The sequence below is a fragment of the Dermochelys coriacea genome, chromosome 10 (assembly GCF_009764565.3).
Source record: "Dermochelys coriacea isolate rDerCor1 chromosome 10, rDerCor1.pri.v4, whole genome shotgun sequence".
NCBI classification, from domain to species: Eukaryota; Metazoa; Chordata; order Testudines; family Dermochelyidae; genus Dermochelys; species Dermochelys coriacea.
This window is the reverse complement of record NC_050077.1, coordinates 16,871,843-16,898,891: the sequence shown is the minus strand read 5'-3', so window position 1 is coordinate 16,898,891 and position 27,049 is coordinate 16,871,843. Positions and strand designations below refer to the sequence as shown.

General features: G+C 38.9%; 1 protein-coding gene across 1 annotated transcript in view; it reads right to left on the bottom strand.

Annotated features, from left to right (window-relative positions):
- Positions 1 to 27,049, bottom strand: part of DNAH3 (dynein axonemal heavy chain 3) — a 113,913-nt gene that overhangs the window by 74,241 nt on the left and 12,623 nt on the right. The window contains exons 6-23 of the mRNA XM_038420155.2: positions 26,815 to 27,004; positions 26,038 to 26,227; positions 21,237 to 21,432; positions 20,050 to 20,175; positions 16,266 to 16,461; positions 15,056 to 15,235; positions 14,037 to 14,173; positions 13,784 to 13,889; positions 13,004 to 13,182; positions 11,576 to 11,760; positions 10,138 to 10,261; positions 9,297 to 9,450; positions 7,954 to 8,098; positions 6,525 to 6,736; positions 6,161 to 6,252; positions 4,196 to 4,310; positions 3,443 to 3,559; positions 885 to 1,064 (exon numbers count right to left, since the gene is read on the bottom strand). Of these exons, the coding sequence (XP_038276083.1) occupies positions 885 to 1,064; positions 3,443 to 3,559; positions 4,196 to 4,310; positions 6,161 to 6,252; positions 6,525 to 6,736; positions 7,954 to 8,098; positions 9,297 to 9,450; positions 10,138 to 10,261; positions 11,576 to 11,760; positions 13,004 to 13,182; positions 13,784 to 13,889; positions 14,037 to 14,173; positions 15,056 to 15,235; positions 16,266 to 16,461; positions 20,050 to 20,175; positions 21,237 to 21,432; positions 26,038 to 26,227; positions 26,815 to 27,004 (2,824 nt within the window). The remainder of the gene's footprint in view (positions 1 to 884; positions 1,065 to 3,442; positions 3,560 to 4,195; positions 4,311 to 6,160; positions 6,253 to 6,524; positions 6,737 to 7,953; positions 8,099 to 9,296; positions 9,451 to 10,137; positions 10,262 to 11,575; positions 11,761 to 13,003; positions 13,183 to 13,783; positions 13,890 to 14,036; positions 14,174 to 15,055; positions 15,236 to 16,265; positions 16,462 to 20,049; positions 20,176 to 21,236; positions 21,433 to 26,037; positions 26,228 to 26,814; positions 27,005 to 27,049) is intronic.

Here is a 27,049-nt window from a genome sequence, read left to right as displayed (position 1 = left end):
CATAGACATTAAGTTCAGAAGAGACTATCATGACCATCTAGTCTGACCTCCTACACATTGCAAGCCACAGAACCTCACCCACTCCTGAAATAGACCCCTAACCTCCAGCTGAGTTCCTGAAGTCCTCAAATCATGGTATAAAGACTTAAAGTTACAGAAAATTCACCATTTACAGTATAAGTGATACGTGCCTCACGCTGCAGAGGAAGGCGAAAAATTCCCAGCCAACTGACCCAGGGAAAATTCCTTCCTGATCCCAAATACTACTCTGTAGTAACTCAGAGCCCTTCCCATTTAGTGTCCCATCTCCAGAAATTTGCTACTGGCAGTTGCTATCATAGGCAGTCCCATCATACCATCCCCTCCATAAACTTATCAAGCTCAGTCTTGAAGCCAATTTGGTTTTTTTGCCTGCACTGTTTACCTTGGAAGGCTGTTTCAGAACTTCACTCCTCTGATGGTTAGAAACCTTCGTCTAATTTAAAGCCTAATGATGGCCAGTTTATAGTCATTTGTTCATTCACAAATAGGTGTGCAAGTCCTATGAAATGCACCTTTAGCACCCTACATTTATCCTCTTCTGTGCTTGTTCTCAGAGTTGTGTTTGCTCTCTGCTATTACACTCCTTTTAATGTTAAAGGATCAGTGGTAATTTATTCTGTGGTGTCTAGATTCTACAGAAATCTCAAAAGGGTTGGTAATCTTACCTACCATTTTTGCTAAAAGACTAGGCATTAACAGTGTTTTGGACTCTGTGTTCTATGTTCCAGTGACTGAAATCTGAATCTCTGACTCTGGATAAGCAGACAAATTATCTTGCTTAAAACTAATTTGATGAAATATAAACAAACATAATTTGCACTTTATTAAATGCAAATACTTACTGTTTGTGTCATGATGTCTTTCCAACAAGCGTCTACTATTCCAAACTTTCTGCCCTCTTCTGGCATTTGAGCTATAATGTCTTCTGAACTAAAAATTGGTTCCAGGTAAAGCCATGTTGCCTGGCATTTTAGCCAGCTATCTAAAATATCTTGCATTGAAACAAGCTTCTCTTCCCATGCCTGTAAACAGAACATTTAACATGTATGGTCTCCAACCAATTGTTTTAAATTGTACATTGAGTAGCAGAATAAACAGAGGGTAAAATATCATATAAATACTTATTTTAATGCAACGTTTTCTCTGTTACAATTCTTTATTATCAGTATATATGTGATTGAAAACAAATCAACTTAAGAATTTTTCCTGTAATATTATACTCTTGCATGAAAGAAGTACTTAAAAAAAAATCATGGGCTGATCATGCATCTTTCACTCATGTGTTTATTACTTACTCACATGAACAATCCCATTGGCACTACTTGTGTGAAGAAGGACTACTCATGTAAGTAAGGTTACAAGACTGGACTTTTTGTCTGTTTGACTGTAAATTAGTTCATTTCAAAGATAAACACCACCGTTTCAAATCTCTGGATGAAAGTATTGTTCTTAGTCATGAGTGACTGCCACTAGACGTGCTCAGAGATGCTCTCTATAAATGGATTCTTTTTGGTTTGTACAAAATACCTCTATTTTTACCCTTACTAGGCAGCCAAGTTAAAGTTTAGTCAACTCCATATGTACATTTACAAAAAGAACTCAACAGCCACATCAAAGGAGGCATATGAGTTTTCCAGGGCAATCTTTAGAATACTGTATTTCCAATAAAAGATGGTCCAGTAAAAGACCCATACTTGTCTCTCTCATATCCTGGGATCAGCATGGCTATGAAAACATCACAAACTATAATGAAATTCGCAAAAAGAAAAGGAGTACCGGTGGCACCTTAGAGACTAACAAATTTATTAGAGCATAAGCTTTCGTGAGCTACAGCTCACTTCATCGGATGCATTTGGTGGAAAAAACAGAGGAGAGATTTATGAAGTGAGCTGTAGCTCACGAAAGCTTATGCTCTAATAAATTTGTTAGTCTCTAAGGTGCCACCGGTACTCCTTTTCTTTTTGCAAATACAGACTAACACAGCTGCTACTCTGAAACCTATAATGAAATTGTAACTTAAGGACTAATATCCCTTTGATTGCTGCGAAAATAATCAGTCTCTTGCATCAGATAAAATCCCCTGAAATAATTTTGACAATGAAATGACACAAGCCATGTGGGCAGAGTAGCACATTATTTTACACACTCAAAATTAGTCTTTATGAAAACCAAGACGTAATTTAAAAAGAATGAAGAAACACAGAGGTCTTCTGAATTTTGCTCCACACCCACAATAAATATCTGAATATTCATTAACTTTGACCCAATATTACACGGCTGACAGCCAAATTGCTCACTGAAGTCAATGGGTGCATTGCCCGTGGCTACGTCCACACTAGAAACTTCAAAGCACTGCCGCAGGAGCACTGCTGCGGCAGTGCTTTGAAGTGTGAGTGTTGTCACACGCAAGTGCTGGGAGAGAGGTCTCCCAGCGCTCAGAGTCTGTCCACACTAGCGCTTTAAAGTGCTCAAATTTGCTTTAAAGAGCTCAAATTCATCCCCCGAGCCAGCAAGTTAAAGCGTTATAAAAGGTAAGTGTAGACAAGCCCTCAGTAAGAAGAGGAGGACTGGGCCCTCTTTCCTTGCCAAACCCTCTCACAGATCCCTTTGTAAGGGGTATGCCAGGAATGTATTAATGGAAGAGGTGTGGCCAGATTGTATTGTGTTTCAGCAATTTCCAGCTGCCATACAGCCCCTTGGGGATTGTTACAGGTGGCTATAAATTAAAGTAGCATTTGCTTCCTCTGCCCTCAGCTCTTGCTAGGATCAGAGCCAATGTCCTAAGGAATGGATGGAATTAAGGGTTTAGAAGTGTTGACAAGTCATGAGAATTAGGTTAGAAAAGCCTTCAATTTATCATCAAATATTGATGGGAAAAGTCTGTTTTCTGTGGAAGCTTCCTTTAGGGAAATCATTATATTTAACTCCTCTTTTCATCATTACTTATAGGAGGGATTTGTTTCATCAGCTTACCATGAAATCATATATTTAAGGAGTGGTGGACCAACAGGTAGAATAACTTTGAAAATCTTATGGTAATGCCAAAAGATTACAAATATATTATTTCTCACAAATGACAGAGCTGCATCTCATTACACAACTTAGCAGAATTTGTTTAAAGCAACTGACCTATTCCCAAAATATAAAACACCTCAGAAAACATGCATATAGTGACTGGCTTGCAATTACTGTTTCCTTCAGCATATTGGCAAGCTTTGCATATGCTTCTTTGGAAACCAGTAGCTCAGCATTCTTTGAAAATACAATATGAATATTTGAGTTCTTTAGAAACAGCTCAAGCTTATATTTTAACATCTTCTCATGTCAAAATACCACGAACCACTTGAGAAAAGCATATTATGAGAGAAGTATTAACTCAGTCAAACCAGCTTCTCCTTACCCGGCATTCAGTTTCTATCGGTTTGATGAATGGAGAGCCACACATAGTCTGCGTTTTAACTATGTGATCATCAAGCAAAAGTTGGATATCATCAATTGCTGACAGGATACTGGTATTCTGTAAATATATCAGACTTTGTTAAGGCAAATGACAGTTGTTCTGATTCATTGATCTTAAAAATATTTCACTCCCAAAAATTTAGCCTGTAATTCCCCATCTCTGTAAGGTGTGGATGGAAGCAAATGAACACCTGTAATATCAGAAGAGATGAACTGTATCTCTGCTGTATGCCCCCATTTCCAAAATGTCCACAGAGACTCTACCTTAGTTGGGAAAGAAGCATGGTCCAGTGGTTGGGGTGCTAGCCTGGGACTCAAAGAGAGTCGGATTCAAGTTTCCTGCTCTACCACAGACTTCCTTTGCATCCTTGAGCAAGTCACTTAATCTCTCTTTGCCTCAGTTCCCAATCTGTAAAATAGGGATAACACCACTTCCCTACCACCTAAGGATGCTGTGAGGATAAATATGTCAAGGATTATGAAATGCTCAGATACTATGACATTGGAGGCCATATAAGTACCTAAAATAGATAGTTTGGTAACTTCACATGGTGTGTTGGGCCTGATTCTCCTTCACTCAGTTAGTTATACCACTGTAAATCAGGAATAATTCCACTATTTTGCTGAATCAGTGTGAGGCAGACTCAGACCCATTCTCCTTAACAACACATTTGTTAGTTTGATGTTTACTCACAGTGTCCCTGTACTTCACAAAACTGAAGCTTATGTTGGCCCATTCCGATTTCATTTTGTCCATGGATTTCTCTAGGGAATATTCTTTACTGGCTGCTGCTCCAATAGGCTCCAGTCTAGATTAAAATGAAATTTGGTTTAGCTACATTGCAAAAAACTCTCACACTCTAAAGAGAAAAAGGAAAAGATTGTGAATAAATAAATATCATTTAGAGCAGTGATACTCAGACTGAAACTCATGAGCCACAAGTGGCTCATTAATGTATCTCCTTTGGCACTTTGCAGCACATGATATTAAAACACTTTGTGATTTAATTATTAACTAATTTGAATTATTAACCAATCAGGATGCTTTTACTATGTTATTAACCAATTGTAGTTGATAAAATAATGCTTGGTCAATCATTTTGCTGTGAATGAAACAATGAATTCACACTACTGTGGCTTTTTGGAGTAATGTTAATCGCTAACTTGACTCCTGAACCACTGAGGTCTGAGTTTCAGAGTAAGATGAAGATCTGTAAAGCAGCAGCGGCTTCTGTTTTTTTGTATGGCTCCGAAACTTGAGCCATCACAGAGATGCAAATGTACCAGATGGATGCTTTCAAGATGAAAGAGCAATGATGTATTGAAGGCATATGATGGTTTCATCGCATTACGAATGAGGATGTCAGGCACTGGACCAACCAGCCTCTAGTGTCTTCCCAAGTGATTCAATATTGGCTCAGATAGCTTGGCTACCTGCTCCATATGCCGTATGTGTTTGATCCAACACAAGCTGGAGGGGAAGACATTGTGGACAGTTTTGCCAAAATGCTGGAGGGATGTTATGGCTTCTGACCTCACCTGCCTCAGCCTTAACATAGAGCAGGCTGCAACATTGGCAGGAAACTGGGCTCTCTGGAAACTGGGGCTACAAAGTGTGTACTCTACACTCCACAAGCAGGAGAATAAATGAATGAATGAATCTTCCAATGCAGGAAGGAAAAAGGCAATTAGGTGAGAAAACATGTGAGAAAAATTACAGACTTGCATATACCATTGAAGCGTCCATGCATTACAGCCCAGTATTTGCATAGAAAAGTGGTCAGTTAAATGCATGTTTCACATATATTTGTTAATTCATAATAAAAAAACGTATTTATTATGGTAGTGCCTAAAGATCAGGATCCCATTTTGCTAGGTGCTATACAAACACAGAAGAAAAACACAGCCCCTGCCCAAAAGAGCCTACAATCTAAGTTAAGTTAAGCATATACCCAATTTTGGTAAATAGAAAACAGGCCAATAATTCCTGGAAGATGGACACTGGGTATCGAGGTACCTGACTTCAGAGACACAGAGATACAGAATGTAATAAAAAATGGTACCAAAAATATGCTTTAAAACTGTCTAAAATAGTTTTACTGTAACATATGTGGCAAAGACAAATACATGACAGTGTGGTGAATGTTTTATTGTCTCTTCTTGGGAATTACCTGAATAATTCACTCATAACCTAGACATTTTCTGGCCATTCCAGAATCACTGCTCCATCTGCTATTCCCCCATAGTGCATATGCATATATTTCAAGGATTTTTTATTTATATTTTCAAACTAATCAAGTTATTGCTGATAATCACTATGATATAATGCTGCTGCTCGGTTGTAAATTAAAACTTTGTAGAGATTTGAGGGGGGGAGGATTGTGAAATGAAGTGAAGTAATTTAGAAACACAAGTCCCATTGTTTTTCAATGGGGCTTGTGCTCTTAGGCACTTTTGAAAATGCCATCAGATAAAGTTCAGCAGTGAAAATTTGAAAGGCCTTAAAAACTCTAAAAATAATAAAATAAAATAATAATAAATAATAATAATAACAACAATCCAATAAGCCTCAATGCACTAGAATTTGATATCTGATTATGAAAGCATATACAATATACTAATTGATTTTAAGGAATTAGATCTAGGATATATTTCTTACTTTTCAATGTACTTTGATAATCCATATTCCAACATGTTTAGAAGGCAAGTACTTTCATCAGGTCTTATTTCATATCCTACTATCTCACTGATCTGAAAATAAGTGAAAAAATAAGCACAATCATCACATAAATTTGTAAGCAGGGTTTATCAAGCAGCTAGTAAGATATAAAAGTTAAAGAAATACCAACATAATTTCCCCCAGTTCTGTAGTTTTATCCGCAGGCCAAACTCCAACTTTGTCACAGGGAGTTTTGCCTGCACCTTTAAGGATTTCAATATCGGACCATCATGTGGTAAATTTTGAGTGGATTTCCTTATCGTGGTAGAATGTTTTCATTGTTTAAAATGTATTGCTATGGCACCTGCTCCCAATGTCTGTCCTTCATTCCGCGATTGCAGGCAATAGACAGGATGGGAAGATGCTGCTTAAACTTGTCAAGTTTAAATTTCACATTTTCTGCTAAGCGTCTAGGTCCAGGCAGGTCTGCAAAAGTCTTAGTTAGTTTATACACTGTCCTCCACATATTTCCAATTTCCTCAGTAATTTCTTCAGAATTCAAGTCCTGGAGAGATCCTGCATGTATAATTAGAAAAGGCCAGCAAGAAGATCTCAGTGCCAAGTTATTACTAAAAAGATTCATTTATAGGTATTTGTTACCATTCTTCTTTAAGGAACATGTGCGAACAAGATAAATTCCCAAAAACTACCTTAAAATAACACCAGGTGCAGGCCCACAATTATACTTAGCACTTATATATAGTGCTTTACCTCTTCAAAATGTTTTATACACAGCCATTAATTAATCTTTGCAACATCTGCGCCAGCTCAGTAAGTAAGTAATAGCATTCTCATTTTATAGATAGGAGATGCAGAGCAATTAAATGACTTGCCCTAGAACAGTGGTTCTCAAACTTTTTTTTCCCATGGACCACTTGAAAATTGCTGAGGGTCTGTCTCAGTGGACCACTTAATGGCCTTTCCGGATATTTCTACAGTTAGCTAACTATTGTAAAGCACTTTGGATAAAAGCGCAATATAAAAAAAACTTAAACTTTTTTTGTTCTACAAATAAAAGCACACAACTCATATTTTAATATCAATAGCCTTACCTTTCTAATGTGATGGATGTGCCCTCTCTCCCCCAGAGCGGCAGCCCCTGAGCTGGGTTTGGGAAGGAACAGGGGTCTCTCCCTCTCCCCCCACCTCCCTGCCCCCGCAGCAGAAGCCATAGAGCTGAGGCTGGGAAGGAGGGCCATCTTTCCCCAGCAGCCACAGCCATGGAGCTGGGGAAAATCGCTTCTTTCTCTGCACATTCCAGATTCTCCCCACCCCCTCTTCTCACCCCACTGCTCCCGCCCATCTACTCCCTATTCCCCCCCAAGACCACAACCTCACATGACATGTGCATCTTTTCCAGGGTCAAGGCACCTATTGGTGGAGCCACGCCTGCATGGCTCCACTAATTAGGAGGGTGACCCTTCATTCTCTTGTGTGCGGCTACCCTGGCGTGCATCTTAGAGGGAACTATCTATGGACAATCTGAATGGAGCTCGCGAACCACTGGTGGTCCGTGGATTACAGTTTGAGAACCTCTGCCCTAGACCACACAGCAAATCAGTATCACAAACAGATTCAATATCAGGAACTCAGGGCTTTGGTCCCAGCTGCTTCTCAAAAGATTGCTGGCTGTAACTCTACAGAATTCTACAGAAGTTCAGCCAACTCAAAATTGGTAAATTTCATCATATAAACTTTTTGTGAGAAATATTTCATCCAGCTCTTGTCCTCACCATTCATCCATTCCTCAGACTTAGTATGGAAATTGTAAGCTGTTACCCAAAGTTGCTCAAAGGGTTGTTTATTTATAATTATAGTTTGCAGTAGAGGAAACTGGCTCTTCTCCCGCTCAAGTAACTCCTCTTCTTTATTAATAGCCTTTAAGAAAAAAAATATTGCCATTAAGAAGTCCAATTGTTATGTAAGAATCCTATTATGGAACATTGGGTAACATTTTCAATTAGGCTTAAGATTCAGATATTTAAAGGTATTTAGACACCTAAAGGGAGTTAGGCACCAAAGGACTTTTGAAAATCCCATTAGGCACCTATCAGCCTCTTTAGGTACCTAAATACCTTTGAAAAATCTGACCCTAATGACTTTAAATCCCATTTTAAAAAATGTCATAGACTTTTAGGAGCCCAAATATCATTGACTTTCAATGAGACACAGGAGTCTAACTCCCATTTTCAAAAGTGACATGCATACTTAGGATCCTATGTCACTTAAGTACATTGGTAAATTTTATCCATTATGATTATTATTTTCATTAATTTGCATTACAATAGCACTCAAAGTCTCCAAGCAAGACCAGGTGGTAGGTGATGTACATGTACACAGTAAGGGACCATAAACTTGCCCCAAAGAGCTTACAATCAACATAAACAAGAGAGAGAAAGGCTGGCAGAAAATAAGTACTGTTATCCTCATTTCACAGATGGGGAGCTGAAGCACAAGGAGATTAAATTACTTACCCAAGGTCACACAGAAAGTCTGTGGCAGAGCAGGAAACTGAACCTAGAACTTTTGAGTCCCAGCTCTGTGCTTGAGAGGCCATGTTCAGAGATAAGAGCCATCTCTGTACATGTTTCTCCCTCTATTCTTAGACATTGAGGAAGCCCTGTCTTCCCAAGGACCCAGATTTGTGAGCAGAGAGGACGATGCAGGTGTAGAAAAATTTTAAAATTAAAAATTTTGACAAAAAACCCCAAAAGAAATGAATTTCTGATGAAATTTTTTGTCAAGAGTGTCCAGTTTTTCAAAGGTTTCAGAGTAGCAGCTGTGTTAGTCTGTATTCACAAAAAGAAAAGGAGTACTTGTGGCACCTTAGAGACTAACAAATTTGTTAGTTTCTAAGGTGCCACAAGTACTCCTTTTCAGTTTTTCAAACCAACTCTAATAAACTGCAATAGTAATATTGGCAATAGATGTCTGAAAACTTGGGAAAATTATTCAAAGCCAACTCCAAGATATGTGCCTATAACCATGAAAAAACAGGATATGAACCTAAGCATCTATCTTACCTAACACACATTACAAATAAACTTTTCACTTAAGCTAGGTGATAATTACTTGCCTCGAATTCCACTAGCGCATTATCCAGATTCTTATCCAGCTCATTAAATTTTTCAACATTATTCTTCATTTCTTCCATGGTCATGACATCCCGTTTCTTGTAACTTTCTACTTCTTTGAAATAATTTTCAAGTAATGCCTCAAACTTTGCGCACCTAATTAGAGTCAAAGACAGCTCAGTAATATTACATTTTTCAGGCTTTTGGTTATTTTTTAAATTACAAAGGGCATCATCAAGTGAAATCTAACCTCAAAATTTAGGATTTGTAAGTAAAGGTGCCCCTGTAAACATACATTAATTAATTAATCCTTACAACAGCCCTATGAGGTTCCTATTTGACAGATGAGGAAACTGAGACACAAAGGTTAATTAATTTGCCCATATCCATGCAGTAAATTAGTCCCAGAGACAGGATTAGAACTCAGGAATCATTTTAAAATTTAGTCCCATGCTCAGTCCACTAGTCCTTGCTGCCTTTTACTAACCACATATAGATGTATGAAAGGTACAAACAACAAGGAGAGAACATAAAATTTTATCCTAGTATATGGGGGTGTAATTAGGAATAATGGGATGAAATTATGAAAGTCATAGCACCATCCTTCCTTCCATCCATTAGTTATTCAGGGATAGGGAAAAAATCTAGCCTATCCTGCTTAGTGATATTTTTCTGAAACGTGGTTTAAAACCCCATAGTACTAGAAGACAGATTTTCCACCCATGAGCAGTTCCATTAACTTGACAGTACCTCCCTTTTTGTTGGTCCCAAGCCTTTTCATTTCTCGTACTTAATTAAGTTTAAACTCCTAGTTCAAGGGAATGTCCTATTTTAATAGCATACCTTTTAACCAGAGAAACCTCTGCATGATCTCTCCTGCTAAACAACTGGGCTCTGCTATTTTCAAAGATTATCTCAATCTGTTCCGGCCAGTAAAAAACAGTACTATTCAGCTTTATGTCCTCAGCTACAATTAAAAAAAACATTTTGGAAATTATCCTTCGAGCAGTGATGTACCAAGTAGTCATTATGAAGACTAAGCAGAACAGTTCAGACTACGTTCAGGAAAAAGTGGCACATCTTTAAATAAGTGGCATCCATTTTTTTGTGAGTGGAATGTTGCAAGCACAAATAATCTGGGGTGTCATTTTGCATTTCAAATTGTTTTCACTTGTAATTTTGTGGGAGTAAAACTGCAGACCAAGTTGGTCTCAAAATCAGACCTAGCATGATCCTCATGTAAACTTATTATAGTTGGTTGGCAAACTGTGAGTCTGTTTCTACCTTCATTTATGCCAGTGCTACCCCAATTTGCTCTTCTACATTCCAAAAGAGACAGATGATTTGAAAAGGATAAAATTCAAATACGGCAAAACAAAAACAAAGCCAGTATCATGAAAACGTGAGCCAGTGCTACTCAGTTTTTATTCAACCCTCCATTGGAAAATTTTCCTGAGTAAGGATTATGTTTAAAGATAAGTAAGGACCTCAGATATGGCCTATTGAAAGATGTGGCCTGGGAAGTTCAAGGGTACTTAAATAGATACCTTTGAACATCCCAGATGTGGATTTGGCTGTTTAGCTTTGTTTCCTTAAATAGTTTAGTGGTAGGACAAAATACTAACATCAGCTCAGAAATATTGAATTATCTGCATGAAACCTTGACAACGTGGGAGAAATTGACCAGCATAGCTATCCCAAATAACAGTTCTGCTATAGCTATTTGGTATAATTTAGCTAAGTGGAATAAGCTAAATCAGAGAAAGGTATTCTTATCCCAGAATAAGAGTGTCCTAAATGTCCAGGCATAGACAAGCCCTTAGATGTGCACTGATTTTCATTTCTAAACTATTTTTAGATTACCCTCAAAGCCCTTGTAACAATTTATTAAACTGACAGAAACATCTTTAATAAATAACAAGGCAACTTAATTTTGCCAATACAGTGGTGAAGAATGTTAGTTGAATCATTGCACATACTATAAAAATTCTCTGAAAGAGTTCTCAGTTCATAGATCTCTCAGAGCGAGATCATAGAGAAGGAAGAATGTGTGGGCAGAGCAGGGGAGAGGGGAATCTTCCTGCATTTACACATCTTTTCCTTCTAGAGAATCCTTTTGTCTTGCCATTTGCCTCTTTTTGTAACCTTTCATTAGCAATATATATATATATATACATATATATATATATATATATATTTGTGTTTGTGTCTGTATATACAGACACATACATATACACATTTTTGCCAGGGACACTTTTATATACCATATTTTTAAACATACAAGGCAGATCAGCATAGTCCATCAAGAATTCCAGCCTGTAGGCTGCTTCAGAGATCTCACGTCTCAGCTTAAAAACAGTAACTTCACTGGCTTTTTTTAAGTATGTCGTAAGCTCTACTAGCTCTTCAGTGTTCAAAGGCACCTCACTGACTTTGTCTGCAATTATGTTGTATTGATTGCAAATACTAAAAAAAAAAAGAAAGCAGACACATAATTATGATTATTATTAATGAAGAGTGATGCAGGATCTCATTAATGCAGATTGCATGTCAAAGGATACTAATACACCTTTACAAACAAGATATTCTCATTAATACACATAACAGACATGCAGTAATTAAGGGCATTCAATTCCAACATCCTACCACTCTTTCAAGGACTGATAAATCCATACAGTAGAATGCTTGTTAAATCGGCATTAATTGGCTTAACACACTATGTTAACTGCTCCCTCCCACACAGTTAGAATGTTCTGTTTCAAGAGCTGAACTCTTACATACAGAGGCATCCTTAAGTGCAGAAATCAGAAGCTCACTTATTCTCCTGACATCTACAGAACTAAGCATCCTGCACGAAATTTAGGCAAAAAGATAAGATTTACCCAGAGATCCTCAAACTACCCCCCCAAAAATGAACATAGACAAAAATGGGAAAAATACAGAAGCAAAAAAGACACCCATTACCTATCATTTCCCAACAATGTGTTTTCTTGTTTCAGGTTTGGACTAAGCATTTTTGTTATCCATACATGCACAGTACTCAAGACACCTCAAGTACAACCCAATTCCAAGAGTAACCATCCATATTTACTCAAGAGAAAAGGGATTTCTTTCAAGTGAAGCACAACTATACCAAAAAAAGAAAAGGAATACTTGTGGCACCTTAGATACTAACAAATTTATTTGAGCATAAGCTTTCGTGAGCTACAGCTCACTTCATCGGATGCATGCAGTAGATTAAAGCTAAATTCATAGTAAAGTAAACTTTTTACTGGCTAAAACTGGAGTTCAGGGCCCAAGTCTTTCTTGCAAAAGACATCTCAATATGCAGAACAGGGAACTGTGGTCCTTACCCTGCTTTATGTGGGGAAACATAGAACCCTCAACTTAACTTCTAGCAAGTCAGTAAAAAAGGAAATAATTGTCAAATATTTTCATTGTTACTTTCAGATCTATCCAGATAGAACCTAACTCAGGAACTTTTTTAAAAAGAATTATTTATTTAAAGAACATTTCAGGTCAATTTTACATGCACAACATGGAGTCCTTGCAAACCAGTGAAATGCTGTGTTAATTTACAGAAGCCTGTAGATATACCTGTAAAAATCCAGCAGATGAATAAAATTTATCTCAGGAATCTACACAGGCACTGATATATAGCATCAATGCACAAATCTAGTGATAGCCATGCATTCTCACATATGTGTACCTCTTATTTAACTCCCTGTTTTCATCCACTTCAAACTCAATCAACTTATTTTTAAGTTTTTGGGCCCGACTGCAAAGCTCCTCATTCAGATTTAAAGCATCCAGGCAGAACATGGCGAGAGGGACAGTGACATGCATGGAGGCTATTTCTTTTTTCAGTTTTGTTAAACTGTCAATCTTCTATAAAAAGGAAAAGAATAATCCTATTAGTTTCCTTAGACTCTACAGATAGGAAATGCTACATGAAGGCAAAGAATTATCTGTCAGCCACCAGATGGATAATATATTTTAAACAGAAATAACAATCCATGTTTACCCATTTAGGGCTCAAATCACTCCCAACCCCAGAACCCAGCGGGAGGTCCCCAATAATGAAAAGTCCACATGGATGCCATGGCACAAGTTGCCTGCAAAAACTGCACTCAGCCAGGCCTCCAGCCTAGCAGGAGCAGCATAGAAAGCGGGTGGGCTTGGCTAAGGAGTGGGGAGCAGAGAGACAAAGAGAGGATGTGTTGATTCAGTACACATTCTGAACAGCCTCCTCTAGTAGGACTCTGCATGGAACATAGCTTTGCCCTCCCCAGCATAGCCTGGCACAGCTGCCCTACAAGCAAGGGTGAATATAAATTGTCCCCACTCCTCTGTACCTACAAGGGTGAATCAAGTCCTTACACTAGAAAGCATGGGGTGGAAAACTTGTTGTGATCTGCGTCTGTAAACTGCCATGTAAATGTTGACTGTTGTATGAGTGATTAGTAATAATAATACTGTTAGATGTTACCTTAGTGAAAGCATCTAGAGAATGGCTTTCCTTCAAAAAATCAGTAATGTCTTGTTCTGCATTGTTGTTCAAAAGATCAGTGTATTTCTTGTATACATTTAAGTACCTTAAACACAGAAGATTGTAAATCAAACACAAGATCCCCAAATTAGGCTTCATGGCAATGGGAAGTAAACATGCAAAAATGACACTGATGCTGCCTTAACATGCTAGTGGATCTAGATAAGCATCAAAGTTAAAAGCAAAAACTTACTTCTGTGGACCAATCATGTTGCTATCAAATATTCTGGCAGTTTTGTTCACATATTCTGAAACCAAAGATTCATCTGCTTTCACTGTACGAAGAGTGGCGTCATCTTTTTTTAATTCTGGAAAGAGTTGCATTTCTACCTAGAAGGAACCCCACAACACAAATACAGCATACTACAGGAAAAGCAAGGGCATTTCACACCCTGGCTAGAAGTGCAGAATTCTATGTATCTAGTGATCTGGCAGAAACAGCATACTGCACTACACTGGCCCTGCTTCAGCAAAGCAATTAAACACGCACTTTAGGAATATGTTTTGATGCTTTGCTGAAACACAACCATAGTCAGGAGTAAGCTCAGAATACTAACTGGGCCACTGGAGTTCAAATATCACATATTTAGGCACTCGAGCAGGCATTCAGTGGCATCCAGTATGCTTTTAGGCATTGGCATTTACATTCCTAAATACTGGTTTGAGCACTCAAATGCAAGATTCTGATGCTCTGTTGGAGCCTATGTTTAAAAATTGGGCTGACTTTATGAACATTTTACTTAGGAACATTAAAGAATCCCAGAGGACACTTTTATATAATAGAATGGAATAAATGGGAAAACATAATCAGAACATTTGCATTTTTCCAATTGTCATGAAAAACAAAGTGTTCCCACTTAGAATAGTTGTAGAAAAATCTGTTATGGTTAGAAAATTAGCAGAGAGCAGAGGTAATAATTATTTGTACTGTTGGAATAACTTTCACTTGACAACACATATTCCTTGTTTCTGAACAGTACGTGAGATCACACCAAAGCAATAAAGCAGCTTGGATGTGAGCAGAAATCCTTTCTATGTTCTCTACTATAATCACTAAGGCTTACCCAGCGACCCATACATAACACTGTTTGTCTTCTGTATCAGAGTTTTTATACCACACTCATCACTTTATTAGCTGAAGGCTGACTTATAGGTTTCATTCTGCATGCAGCATTCTCTGCACAATACAGCTCATCTTCTTTTACCCTGTACCTTCAGAAGTCCCTCTGAACTCCGCAGAATCTCCATGAAACAGTAGTAGATTAAATTCCAACAATCTTTCCAAAGTGGCTGAAACACAATTTTGGGTTCCTCCACATTGAGTTTAATTATTAGTATTTGAGGGATAAAGAACTGCATTTCTTGATATGGTTCTCCAAAGTCATTCCCATCCTCAAGGGAAAAAAGCACAAAAACAATAAATGCTGAACTAATTAAGTATAACATGCACAACTCAAAAGTCATTCAAAAATTACTTAAAATCCCATACATAAACTGAGATCTTTTTAATACGCTGCACCAGATCAGAATCTTCATCCTGATCTGGAGCCTGATCTCTCAAGGTACTGACCCCCATAGTCCTCACTGATTCAATGGAAGTAGAGCCCTGATCACCTCACAGAATCAAACCCCTAATGAGTGATAATCATTTTTAATTATTTAGCTTTTAATTATTTTGTTTGCATCCCAATTGTTTGCACAGCACCTGGCACAATGTCTGGGGGCCTCATCTAGGAGCTACTGCAGTACAAATCATAAATCATCGTCATCCAAATGCAGCACTTAGCACAAGGCGGGTGCAGCTCCAGAGTTTGTCAATATGCTTCTGTGGCTGTTTGCTATAATCCAGCCAAATCTGTGCTATTTACAAATGTTTTACATAACTGATTATAGCAGATCCTGGGTGATAGTTAACTACTGACACAACCATGTTACTGAAGGGAAGAAATGATAGGCACTTATATGCTGGAGTCATAGCACCGCATATATTAATAAGTAGTTATTGCCTGTACACACACACATATGATTTTATGGGACAGAATCAGCAAAGCACTGAAGCACTTTTGACTTCAATGGGACTACTTACATGCTTAAAGTCAAACATGTGCTAAAGTACTTTGCTAGATCAGGGCCTATCTAAACAGCAAAACTACAGCAATGCACATCAATAACTGAAAACTTTCAGAACTTGCTAATTATGGTCCTGATCCTGCAAACTCTTACGCAAGTGAATAGTTCTTGATCACACAAGAAGCCCCACTGAATACCAGCATGGCTTTACAGAATCAGGCCATAAGTTTGGAAGGCAGGAGGAATCCTGGGCATTTACCCCTGAAAAGGTATTTGATTTGAAGAATGTATAGATTCCTATTTCTACATCACAATGAAAAAAAACAACAGCAACCCACTTCATTCCATATACCTTGTATATCATAAAAAATGCCAGGAGGTCTTCCAAAGAGTTAATAACCATCTCACGTAGCTGTAATGACATGAGATTTGCAACAGAAGCAAAATACTCTTCAATTTGCTTAGGGGAATCATAGTCACTCTGGGGTGCCAAATGAAGCCACATCTCCTTATGATCAATAAAAAGGGATGCACAAGTTGGGATCCACCTACAATAAAACACAAAGCACAGAACATTAAAAAACCCTATAAACTTAATGTGCTGTATGTAATGAAACCTGCACTAAGCAGTCACCCAAGGGAACAGCAAAACTCAGCTGTGTTGAAGAGACTGGTCTTTAATTGAAGGTCAAACAAAGCTGGACCAAAAACCTTGAAGATATTGATTGCTTGAGTTGGGGATGCCTACTTTGGTGGCGGGGTATGTGTATGTGTGGTGGCGGCGGGGGGAAGAGGGGGGGTTTCCATAGTGCTGGCTTCAACATATAATGAAATGCTAGTCAATCAACACAAAATCAAATAAGTAGAGTTTGGTCTAGCATGACAATTTTCAGTGTGATACAGTTTTCAATCCCCTCAGCTAGATTTTTATTAATATTATATTATTTTTAGAGTATTCAAAAAGAAAATTTAATTTAAACTCCTAAAAACCACAATGGCAAATTCCTGGCAGCCCTGTGTGAAATGGCTCTTGACACCAATTCCACTGGCCTATGCCTGGAGCCTCAGTGGAGGTGGGAGAGCTGATACAGGTGTCGGTGAAATGACACATCCCAAGGGATGGGAGGACTTTTTGGGGTGACTGCAGTGGAATAGGAACAGAGGAGGCAGTCTGAAAGGGAGATGAATAGGGAGCTAAGGAATGAAAGAGACAGAACCAAGGGGAAGGAAGACAGATAGCAAGGGAAGAGAATGTGAGAAAGAAGAGGCAGGATAAGGCTCTGTCTTCAGCTGAATTTGCACCAGTGTTTGACAAGAAGTATCAAGACTCAGGTCCTTCTACCTCTTCCCTTGAGTCTTGATTCAAATTTCAGGGGGTTGCACATGTAGTTAAAGTTAAGCACCCGCTCAAGTGTTGTGCTGGATCTGGAGCTTTACCTGTGCTGAACCTGGTGGTCCTCTGGGCGTGGTCGGGGTCATCCAAGTTTAACACTTGTTTTTAATAAGCTGCCCAGACCCTCTATAATTTTTAATAATTTAAAATGAATTTAAAAACCTTAAATACTGGAGGCTCTGGGACCTGTGGAGTACCACATCCATTAGCCTGAGCTGCTCAATATCTTTCCTGTGAACTTTTTGAAAAGTACAGGACTCAAGCAGGATTTGTAGAGAATTGAAGATAGAAATAAACAGTTTTCAAAGAAAGACATTTCTATCCTATTCACAACTAGCTCTGCCTTCAAACTCCTCTGTAAGCAGAATAAAACCAAACATCCATTCTTGCCTTCAGTCCAAGCCCTGCTGATTTCAAACGCTTCACATAAGGGAGGCCAAATGGCTTAGGCTAATGCTACCAGTGTCAGAAAAAAGTTCTGAAGCTCAGAGGAGACACCTGAAGATCCCAGGGCCTCCAAGATTTATTTCTTTAATTCATTCTGAATGGATTGAAGTAAATAAGATTATTAGCCTGCTTTTAAAAAAAACAACACATTCCTGGATGAAAAGCTCTAGAAGAGACTGAAGCAGCCAACAAATCCTGTGGGGATGGATGCCTTACATTCCTAAAGCTTGGAAACTTTCATCAGTCAGATGGTGTCCTTTCTCTAGGTTAGTTTGTGAAAGCTTACAGTACTACAGGTTTAAAACATAACAGGCATAGGAAGAGAACCTTGCCATACAATCAATGTCACTTGCCTGAAAGATAAATGCCTTGGCTCTGTCTCAACGTTTTCCATATAGCAAATGCTACAGGACGTAGGGCCTAATCCAAAACCCGCTGAAGCCCATGGGAGGTATTCCACTGATGACATCGGCTTTGGATCAGACCTTTAGGGGCTAACTGTGAACCACTGAAGTCAATGGGAATTAAACCATTCATTGATGTATTTCACTGAGATCAGGATTGGGCCATTATCTAGCAACTGGGGATCATTTTTCTGCAACTAAATTCTGTATCATGGACTTTGCATCTGAAATCTGGTCCCTCTGAAGCCAATGGGGGCAGGATTTCAACTGTCTTTTAAAAATTAAATATTTTATATATTATACTCTAATAACGGCACATGAGTATTAAAAGAAAAAATTCTGCAGTGCTCCCTCCTTGACTCACAATTTGGCCTATCAATTTAGCTTAGGATGATCAGCTAAAACAGCAACAGTTTGTAAATACTGCTAATATCAAAACTAATACAAATATGATAATGTACAAGGCTTCATTCTGGATTTTAGGGTCAATTTTTCAAATGTGGGCACAGTTGCAAGTATGCACGAACAGAATCATAGAATATCAGGGTTGGAAGGGACCTCAGGAGGTCATCTAGTCCAATCCCCTGCTTAAGCAGGATCAATCCTCAACTAAATCATCTCAGCCAGGGCTTTTTCAAGCCTGACCTTAAAAACTTCTAAGGAAGGAGATTCCATCACCTCCCTAGGCAACCCATCCCAGTGTTTCACCACTCTCCTAGTGAAAAAGTTTTTCCTAATATCCAACCTAAACCTCCCCCACTGAAACTTGAGACCATTACTCCTTGTTCTGTCATCTGCTCCCACTGAGAACAGTCTAGATCCATCCTCTTTGGAACCCCCTTTCAGGCAGTTGAAAGCAGCTATCAAATCCCCCATCATTCTTCTCTTCTGCAGGCTAAATAATCCCAGTTCCCTCAGCCACCCCTCAAAAGTTATGTGCTCCAGCCCCCTAAAAATTTTTGTTGCCCTCCGCTGGACTCTTTCCAATTTTTCTGCATCCTTCTTGTACTGTGGGGCCCAAAACTGGACACAGTACTCCAGATGAGGCCTCACCAATGCCAAATAGAGGGGAATGATCACGTCGCTCAATCTGCTGGCAATGCTCCTACTTATACAGCCCAAAGTGCTGTTAGCCTTCTTGGCAACAAAAGCACACTGTTCACTCATATCCAGCTTCTCATTCGCTGTAACACCTAGGTCCCTTTCTGCAGAACTGCTGCCTAGCCACTCGGTCCCTAGTCTGTAGGACTCTGCACTTGTCCTTGTTGAACCTCATCAGATTTCTTTTGGCCCAATCCTCTAAATTGTCTAGGTCCCTCTGTATCCTATCCCTACCCTCCAGCGTATTCACCACTCCTCCCTGTTTAGTGTCATCTGCAAACCTGATGAGGGTACAATCCACGCCATCCTCCAGATCATTAATAAGATATTGAACAAAACCGGCCCCAGGACCAACCCTCAGGGCACTCCACTTGATACCGGCTGCCAACTAGACATGGAGCCATTGATCATTGAGCATACCTTTTGGATAAGTAAAAACCCAGTAAATTGTGCATCAAACTATTCTTTTGTGCATGCAGCTAGTGATAATAATATAATAATATTATTATTGATAATATAATCGGCCACATAATGCAGTCCTTACTCTAGCAAAATTACCATAGCTTTTCTGGGGTGTTTCATTAAAAAAAATCACAATTTTGTTTGCATGAAGACAGAAGGATATGGGTCAGTGATAATACTTAGCACTTATATAATTGCACATGCAAACATTGAGTTTTGTAGGAACAAATGAAGATGCACATTTTTGTGCGTTCCCCCATTGGAGTTACCTATACATATCTACTCTAAGAATATTCTATTCATCTAGTATTCTTATATACAGTACTGACTTGTTCTGAAGAATGTCCTGGGCTTCCATACAATGTCTTCGAACTAAATCTTCAAATTCACTGGGTAGCAGTGGCAGGTCACCTGACAGTATTTCTTTTGTACGAACAAACCTTAGGTCACTAAACCTTTGGAAAATAAAACATAACTCAGATAGCTGTGATTAATTTAATTTAAAGTAAAATTAATGGGATACAATCAGGAGGCTCTTATGAGTAGTTAAAAATGTGAATACTCTTTTTCACTGATGCAACTTGTTTCTTTCCTAAGTTGCCCTACGTTTCTGATTCATTTTACTATCAGCAAACTTTCAGGGCTGAGTGAATTTAATTTTGTATTTGCCTTTTTCATATCACAATAGCTTTTTCCTAAAACAATTTGGTTCATTTCTTTGTCAGATTCAGTATTCCACTCAGACAAAGATGAACATGCAGAGTGACAGAGTTTCTTCTCTTACAATGCTCACTAACAGAAGTAGATATAAGTGTTCATTTTGGCTAAACTGCGGGAAGAAAAATTCAAAATCTGGTCAGCTTTTGCACACTGAGGTTCAGTGCCTAATATGATACATGTCCCAGCTTGCAATATTCTGTAAGTCACAAATCAACAGGTTAGATTCCTGACCACAGAATGCAATGTTACTTAAATACAAATAACAAAGCTGAAATAGCATACAAATCTGATATAACCCCACACAGGCACCCATGATTTTCAAAAGTGGCTAGTGATTTTGCATCACCAACCTGAGACATCTTAAAGGGGTCTGATTTTCAGAAGAGCGGAGTGCCCACTCTCTGCAAATCAGGCCCCGTTCAGGTGTCAAATTGAGAACCCAAAAATGGAAGCACCAAAAATCACTAGACACTTGAAAATCTTGACTAGGAGTTCTAAGTTAAGGGTGTAGTGTTTTACCATAGGGACTGATCAAGCTAGCATGCTAAAAAGAGAAGTGTAGTTGCAGCAACCCCAGCAGCATGAAGAATTAACCATCCAAGCATATACCTAGGGTCTCAAATGGTGTCTTATTATGAGAAGAAACAATAAGTTTCTTGCTGATTCAATGTTTCTTGCTTTTAATGTAATGTCTTGTGTTCAGATGACATAGCAATGCAAGAACTAAAAAATCATTAAAATAAATCATGGTACGAAGAATTACTCTAACCAATATACAGTAAGCAAGACATCTTACTCAGTAAACCAGAGGTGTTGTAACATAAGCATCATTGGATTCACTGTGAACAGATGGTTTTCGTTCCAGCTTTTTATTTTTTGGTAAATGCTATGCCATGGGACTGGTGCACGAATCACTCTCTGAGGAAAAGCATGTGGGATATTTCCAATAAAGAGTCTCTCTCTCTCAGCTGGATCCATCAAGATGTAATCAACTACAACAAATCATATAAATGATTATAAGACTGAATGCATTGCTAAAAACCACACATATACATTACAGCACACTGGTGCCAGACCAAACACCTGTCATTACACAATATAATTTGGTTACTCTTACATGTATTTAAAATTAAATTAAAATAACACGGTAATAAAATTTTATCTGAGACCATTATTAACTAACTATGTCAGCAAACTAAAAGAAGAGCGATGGTCCTCTGGTGGGTAAGGTCTAGGCCTGGGACACAGATGATCTGGGTTCTGTTCTTAGCTCTTCCACAGACTACTTGTTGACAGTTTGTGAATCCATCTTCACAGGCATCCTTCTGGGTTGTGCTTTGTAAGGGGACACCTTGGTCTGTGTACACTGTGCATTCCGTACCTACTAAAGAGGGGTGATAGGCCTTGAGGGCCTCCACAATAGCCAGACACTCCAATTCCACAGCTGAATACTTGGTTTCCTGCTCATTTATCTTGCGACCTCTACAGGCCACCAGTCTACACCTACCATACTTGTCAATTTGTTCACAAGCAAGTCCAACAGCAACCTTTGAGGCATCACAGGATACTGTGAATGGATGAGATGGATCTGGGAATTTAAGCACAGCATGGATTAGAAGTCCTTCCTTCAGTGACTCAAAGACTTATTGGCATTCCTCCATCCAGAAAAAGTTGCTCTCACATAGCTGATATAATGGCGCTGCCTGAGCTGTGAATTTTTTTACAAATCTCCCGTAGAATCTGCAGAGGCCTACAAACTGCTGTATCTCCTCCAGGTTTGTAGGAACTTTCAAGTCCTTTATGAGGTTCAGTTTCTGAGGTTGGGGCTCCAACCCATTATCACTGACTACATGTCCTAGGAAGGTGATGCGACTCCTTGCAAACTGATATTTATTTCCCACACGTTTAAATCCTGACTCCTTAAAAAGTTTTAGAATCCTTTCCACTCCTCCCAGATGTTCATCCCATGTTTTATGGAAACAAATGAAGTCATCTAAATATTGAGGATGTGTTCAGTTCTCAGAATGTGGGTTAGATCATTTAATACCCTTTGAAACATCCTTGGTGCATTCAGGGGTTTGAAAAGCATTTTGAGGAATTGAAACAGCATCTTTTTCACTGCAACCTTATATTCCAAGGGAATCTGACATGGGGGCTACCTCACAGAAAATCTCGTTGGCTTAAACACAATCTGATATTGCACGCAATCATATCTCCCAAGTTCTTCATTATTCCTAGAGAACACACTAGCATATCATAAGATCAACTGTTCTAATCAGTTTCTTTCATTCCCTTCCACAGCTGCTTCTGTCAAGACAACGCCTAGCTCTTTGCCTGACTGGGCTACTTCACAGGTCTTGATCTCTGTCCCTGTGAGAGGCTTTGAGACACCAGCTATGTCACTGTCTCCATCAACTTCTTTTTCACTAGCTGCACTTCCTGGTCAGTCCGATTAATTGCTCTTGGCCAGAACTCCCCATTTGGTGCAGCTGGAAACCTAAGTCTGCTAAACAACAATCATGACTGGATATTAGTAGCTTCAAACGCTCCTACAGGTTCACTGAAGCAGTGGGTATTATTGCATGATGACCTGACTTCACCAAAACTTTGTTTGGCGTCTCTGTCCTGTGACTATAGGCATGGTAGAGACATCTCTAAAGCCTCAAGAGTTGCTCCACAGTCAGCAGGGACATCTGAATATTGTCCAGGGACAAGTGTGTTCTATTAACACCCCAAGAGTTCCTGTGATGCCCTCAGGTTAAATCTACTCCCAATGTAACAGTCCTAGAAATACTGGTGACCACAACAAAAGTATGCAGACCCAAGAAAGTATGCAGAAAGCTTATGCTCAAATAAATTCATTAGTCTCTAAGGTGCCACAAGTACTCCTTTTCTTTTTTACAGGCAGGACTGAACTTCATGCTAACCCCCTCACCCCCTGGTCAGATCAACAACATCAAAACATACACAACAACAACACTAAGATACAGTACCCATCGGCTGTTGAGATGGAGTCTACACTGATCTTTACAGATCACTGAATCCTCCTTCAATCTAACATCGAAGTCTGATTATCTCATCAATTTTAGACTTCAGTGGAGTTACTTCTGAGGTTATGTCTACAGTTAAACAGTTACAATGGCACAGCTGCAGTGCTGAAGCTGTGCTGCTGTAGCACTTCAGTGTAGACACTCACTACAGCCATGGGAGGGGTTCCCTTGTCACTGTAGTGAATCCACCTCCCTGAGAGGCAGTCGCTAGATCGACAGAAGAACTGGGTTAGGTCAGCTGAACTACATTGCTCAATGGTGTGGATTTTTCACATCCCAGAGTGCCATAGCAGAATCAACTTAACTTTTTTGTATAGACCTGGTTTGATTTACAACCACAAAAATTTACAACTAGGTTCAAAAGCCTTCAAATTAGATCTTAATTCTCCCAGTTCCCCTGAACAGGGAGCAGTTTTGTTGCACTCTGTAACTCAAGCTGTATCTATACTACCACTTACGTCGGTATAACTTATGTCACTCAGAGGTGTGAATAACTGACCTAAGCGTCGATGTGGACAGCACTATGTTGGCGGGAGAGCTTCTCCCATAGACATAGCTGGTGCCACTCATTGGGAGTGAATTAATTAAGTTGATGGGAGAGCTCTCTCCCATCATCTTAGAGTGGCTACAACAGAGAACTTACAGAGCTTCACCAATGCAGCTGCGCCACTCTAAGCTCTCTAGTGTAGCCATAGCCTCAAATATTTTCTTTCAACTTCCCATACTGCAGCCCTTGGCATCCATGTCCTGAGGCTCAGATAAATCAAACTGATTAAGTTGCCCCATTTTCCCTTTTAAAATAGATTTTCTCCCTGGAAAGACATCTTTCAATTACTAGGTGCTCCATACTGGGGAACACCCATCATGCCAATATTCCAAACTGCGGAGTCATTCCTGCTGCACCTTATGCAGACCAGCTATGCTGCTCGCATTGTTTGTTCTATTAGTTAGTAAAGCAGGTTCTCACAGCTCTTCCGTGAGGGAGCAAAGAAAGGGATAAGTACTTATTTCGATTTATCAAAGTTCTGAGTGCATATGACAATCTGGTTCTGATTCCTACACAGACATAAGGGGCAACCTCCTTCCCAACCAGGCCCTTAGTAGCGCATAAGAAGGTGTGTGCATGCCTATTTCATAAAAGGTATTTCAGCCCAGGAACAACACCAGCATTTCTGTCCCAGAACTAGATCTGTGATGGTGGAGCAAATGCTCTACTGTCAGTTCGGCTCCCAGACCTGTTTGAAGGGAATAAGCGATTGGGTCAGTACCTTTAGGAGTACAGAAAACGTGTGAAGGCTTGTCCACATGGGAGATTTTTCCAGTTATACTGGTTTAATTGTACCAGTATAACTCCATTTGTGGTTCCTCTTATTCTGGAATAAGACTGACTTTTTTTTTTTTGGTTTAGCTTTAACCACCACCAAAGTCATATAAACTAAACCAGAGAAAGGCACTCTTATTCCTGAATAAATTTGTCCACTCCAGGAGTTATACTGGTAAAACTATAGTGGTTTAAAGTTGTATTGCTATAATAGTCTCATCTGATAAGCCCTTAAATTGGGATATGCTGGCCATCATCGAGATCGGAAAAGAAACATAAGTAAACATGGTACTTTAGTGACATATATATCTGAAAGATGGGAAGGTCTCTGTCCTGGAGAACTTACAATGTAACTTATTCAAATAACATAGCAATTAACATTAGCAAAATATAGAATGTAAGGAAAGCCCGGGTGAAAATTCCAGTTGAATATTTTGAACTGATCCCCACTCAGCAGCTACATTTGGAAAAGAGCAAGAAGGCTGTTGGCTCCTGGGGCTACCAACCAAAGTCCAGCTGGGGAATTATAACGAATCTACTGAGAAAAAAAGAAAAGGGAAGAGAAAGATACACTTGAGAGGTTATTGTTTTATCAGAATTATTTCCCTCATACTCAATCTCCTGTAACTGAACATTAGTGAATTTCAGTACTTCTGATCTTCTTCTGTATTAGCTCTTTCATTTTCTTATGCTATTTGTTGAACATGCCCACATGTAAAAGCACCTTAATCCTATAATTATTTCCTATTTCAGTTCCATATGTTCCATTCTCATTAATCCTGATATGATTTAAATGAAAACCTTTAACTCATGACATTTATGGATCCTGGTGTAAAAGCACTGGAGTTCAGTGGAGCCATGTAAGAGATGAATTTGTCTCACTGAATGATATTGTCAGGTTATGCAGAACTATGCTTTCTTAATATGATTTGAGCCTGCATTAGGAATGGGAAACTACATGTGAAGGGTGTGCCCAGAGACTACTTGGCTACCAAATTTGACTCTATACTAACTGAAATCTTATGATGCTTAGTAAATAAGGATACTTGATGAAACTGGAATTAAATATTGCATTGTCATGGATTGGATCTTCACAGAAATCTAGAGTGATTCCACTGACCTCAAAGGAGTAAGCCATGTGGAACTGAAAGAAAAATGAGGCTCTTTATTTTTGGACTGCAAAATCACTGCATCTGCCAAAACTACTGAGAGGTTTGCCCTCTTACCAATGTTTTTCATGAGGCTGATGTGGTAGTCATCCTGAATCTCTTCTGTTAAACTATGAAGCAATTTCTCCAGATTTGGGTTGGTAAGAAAATGATTTGGAATATGCTTTAAAATCATGTCTTTCACTTCTTTACTCTGGGGCACCAGCATGTCTTTCCGTATTCCATTATGTATGTAATAACAATATCTCTGTAAAAATAAAAATATCCTTATTATATTGACTTTTAAGACAGACTACTGACTATGATGAAATACTTCCCAGGTTTGTTTGTTTGTTTTTTAATCTCCTCAACCTTTTTTGCAGGGGTAGGGCACTTGGACTATCATGTGCCTTAGTTATTTTAAACTTGAGTTCCTTTTAAACCAGTACAAATTTCTGATGTAATTTTTTAAAGTAGTTCCATCTGCTTACATATATTGCCCTGGGCTGGACCAACTAAAAATTTAATAAAATGCTGCTATCTGAAGTGCGAGCCAACAATATGAGAGGTTATGAATTTGGTTAGATGCACTTAGAGACAACCCACTGGCTTGGAGAACACAGACTGAGGTGTGAAAAACTATTCAAAGAAAAAGGAAACAATTGGGAAGGACATGGAGGCAGATTTAGGGTTAAAGAAAGATTTAAACACGGTTTGTTGTATTTAGTTTTTATACATGCTTTGTCTGAAGAAATTTTCTTCTTTTCCCAATTTAAGTGGGCATAACTGTACATATTCATACTCCTGATTATGATTATCATAACTTTTCTCAACTTAAAAAAGTTAAGTTAATACCTCTGTATCGCTTTCCGAAGGTGACTCTTCTTGCTTATGTATCGCCTCCTCATGTTGAAGCATGACAACAAACTGTTCTTCTGGAGTCAATGGTTGGGTGTCTGAATAATATATGATGCCTAATTCTGGACTATGTCTATCTGAATATAATGAATTTGAATCTAAACAGTACAGTTGGGTTGGTGTGGTTCTGAAACAAAAGGGCACCAGTTTAGTATACTTACAACCAGAGATG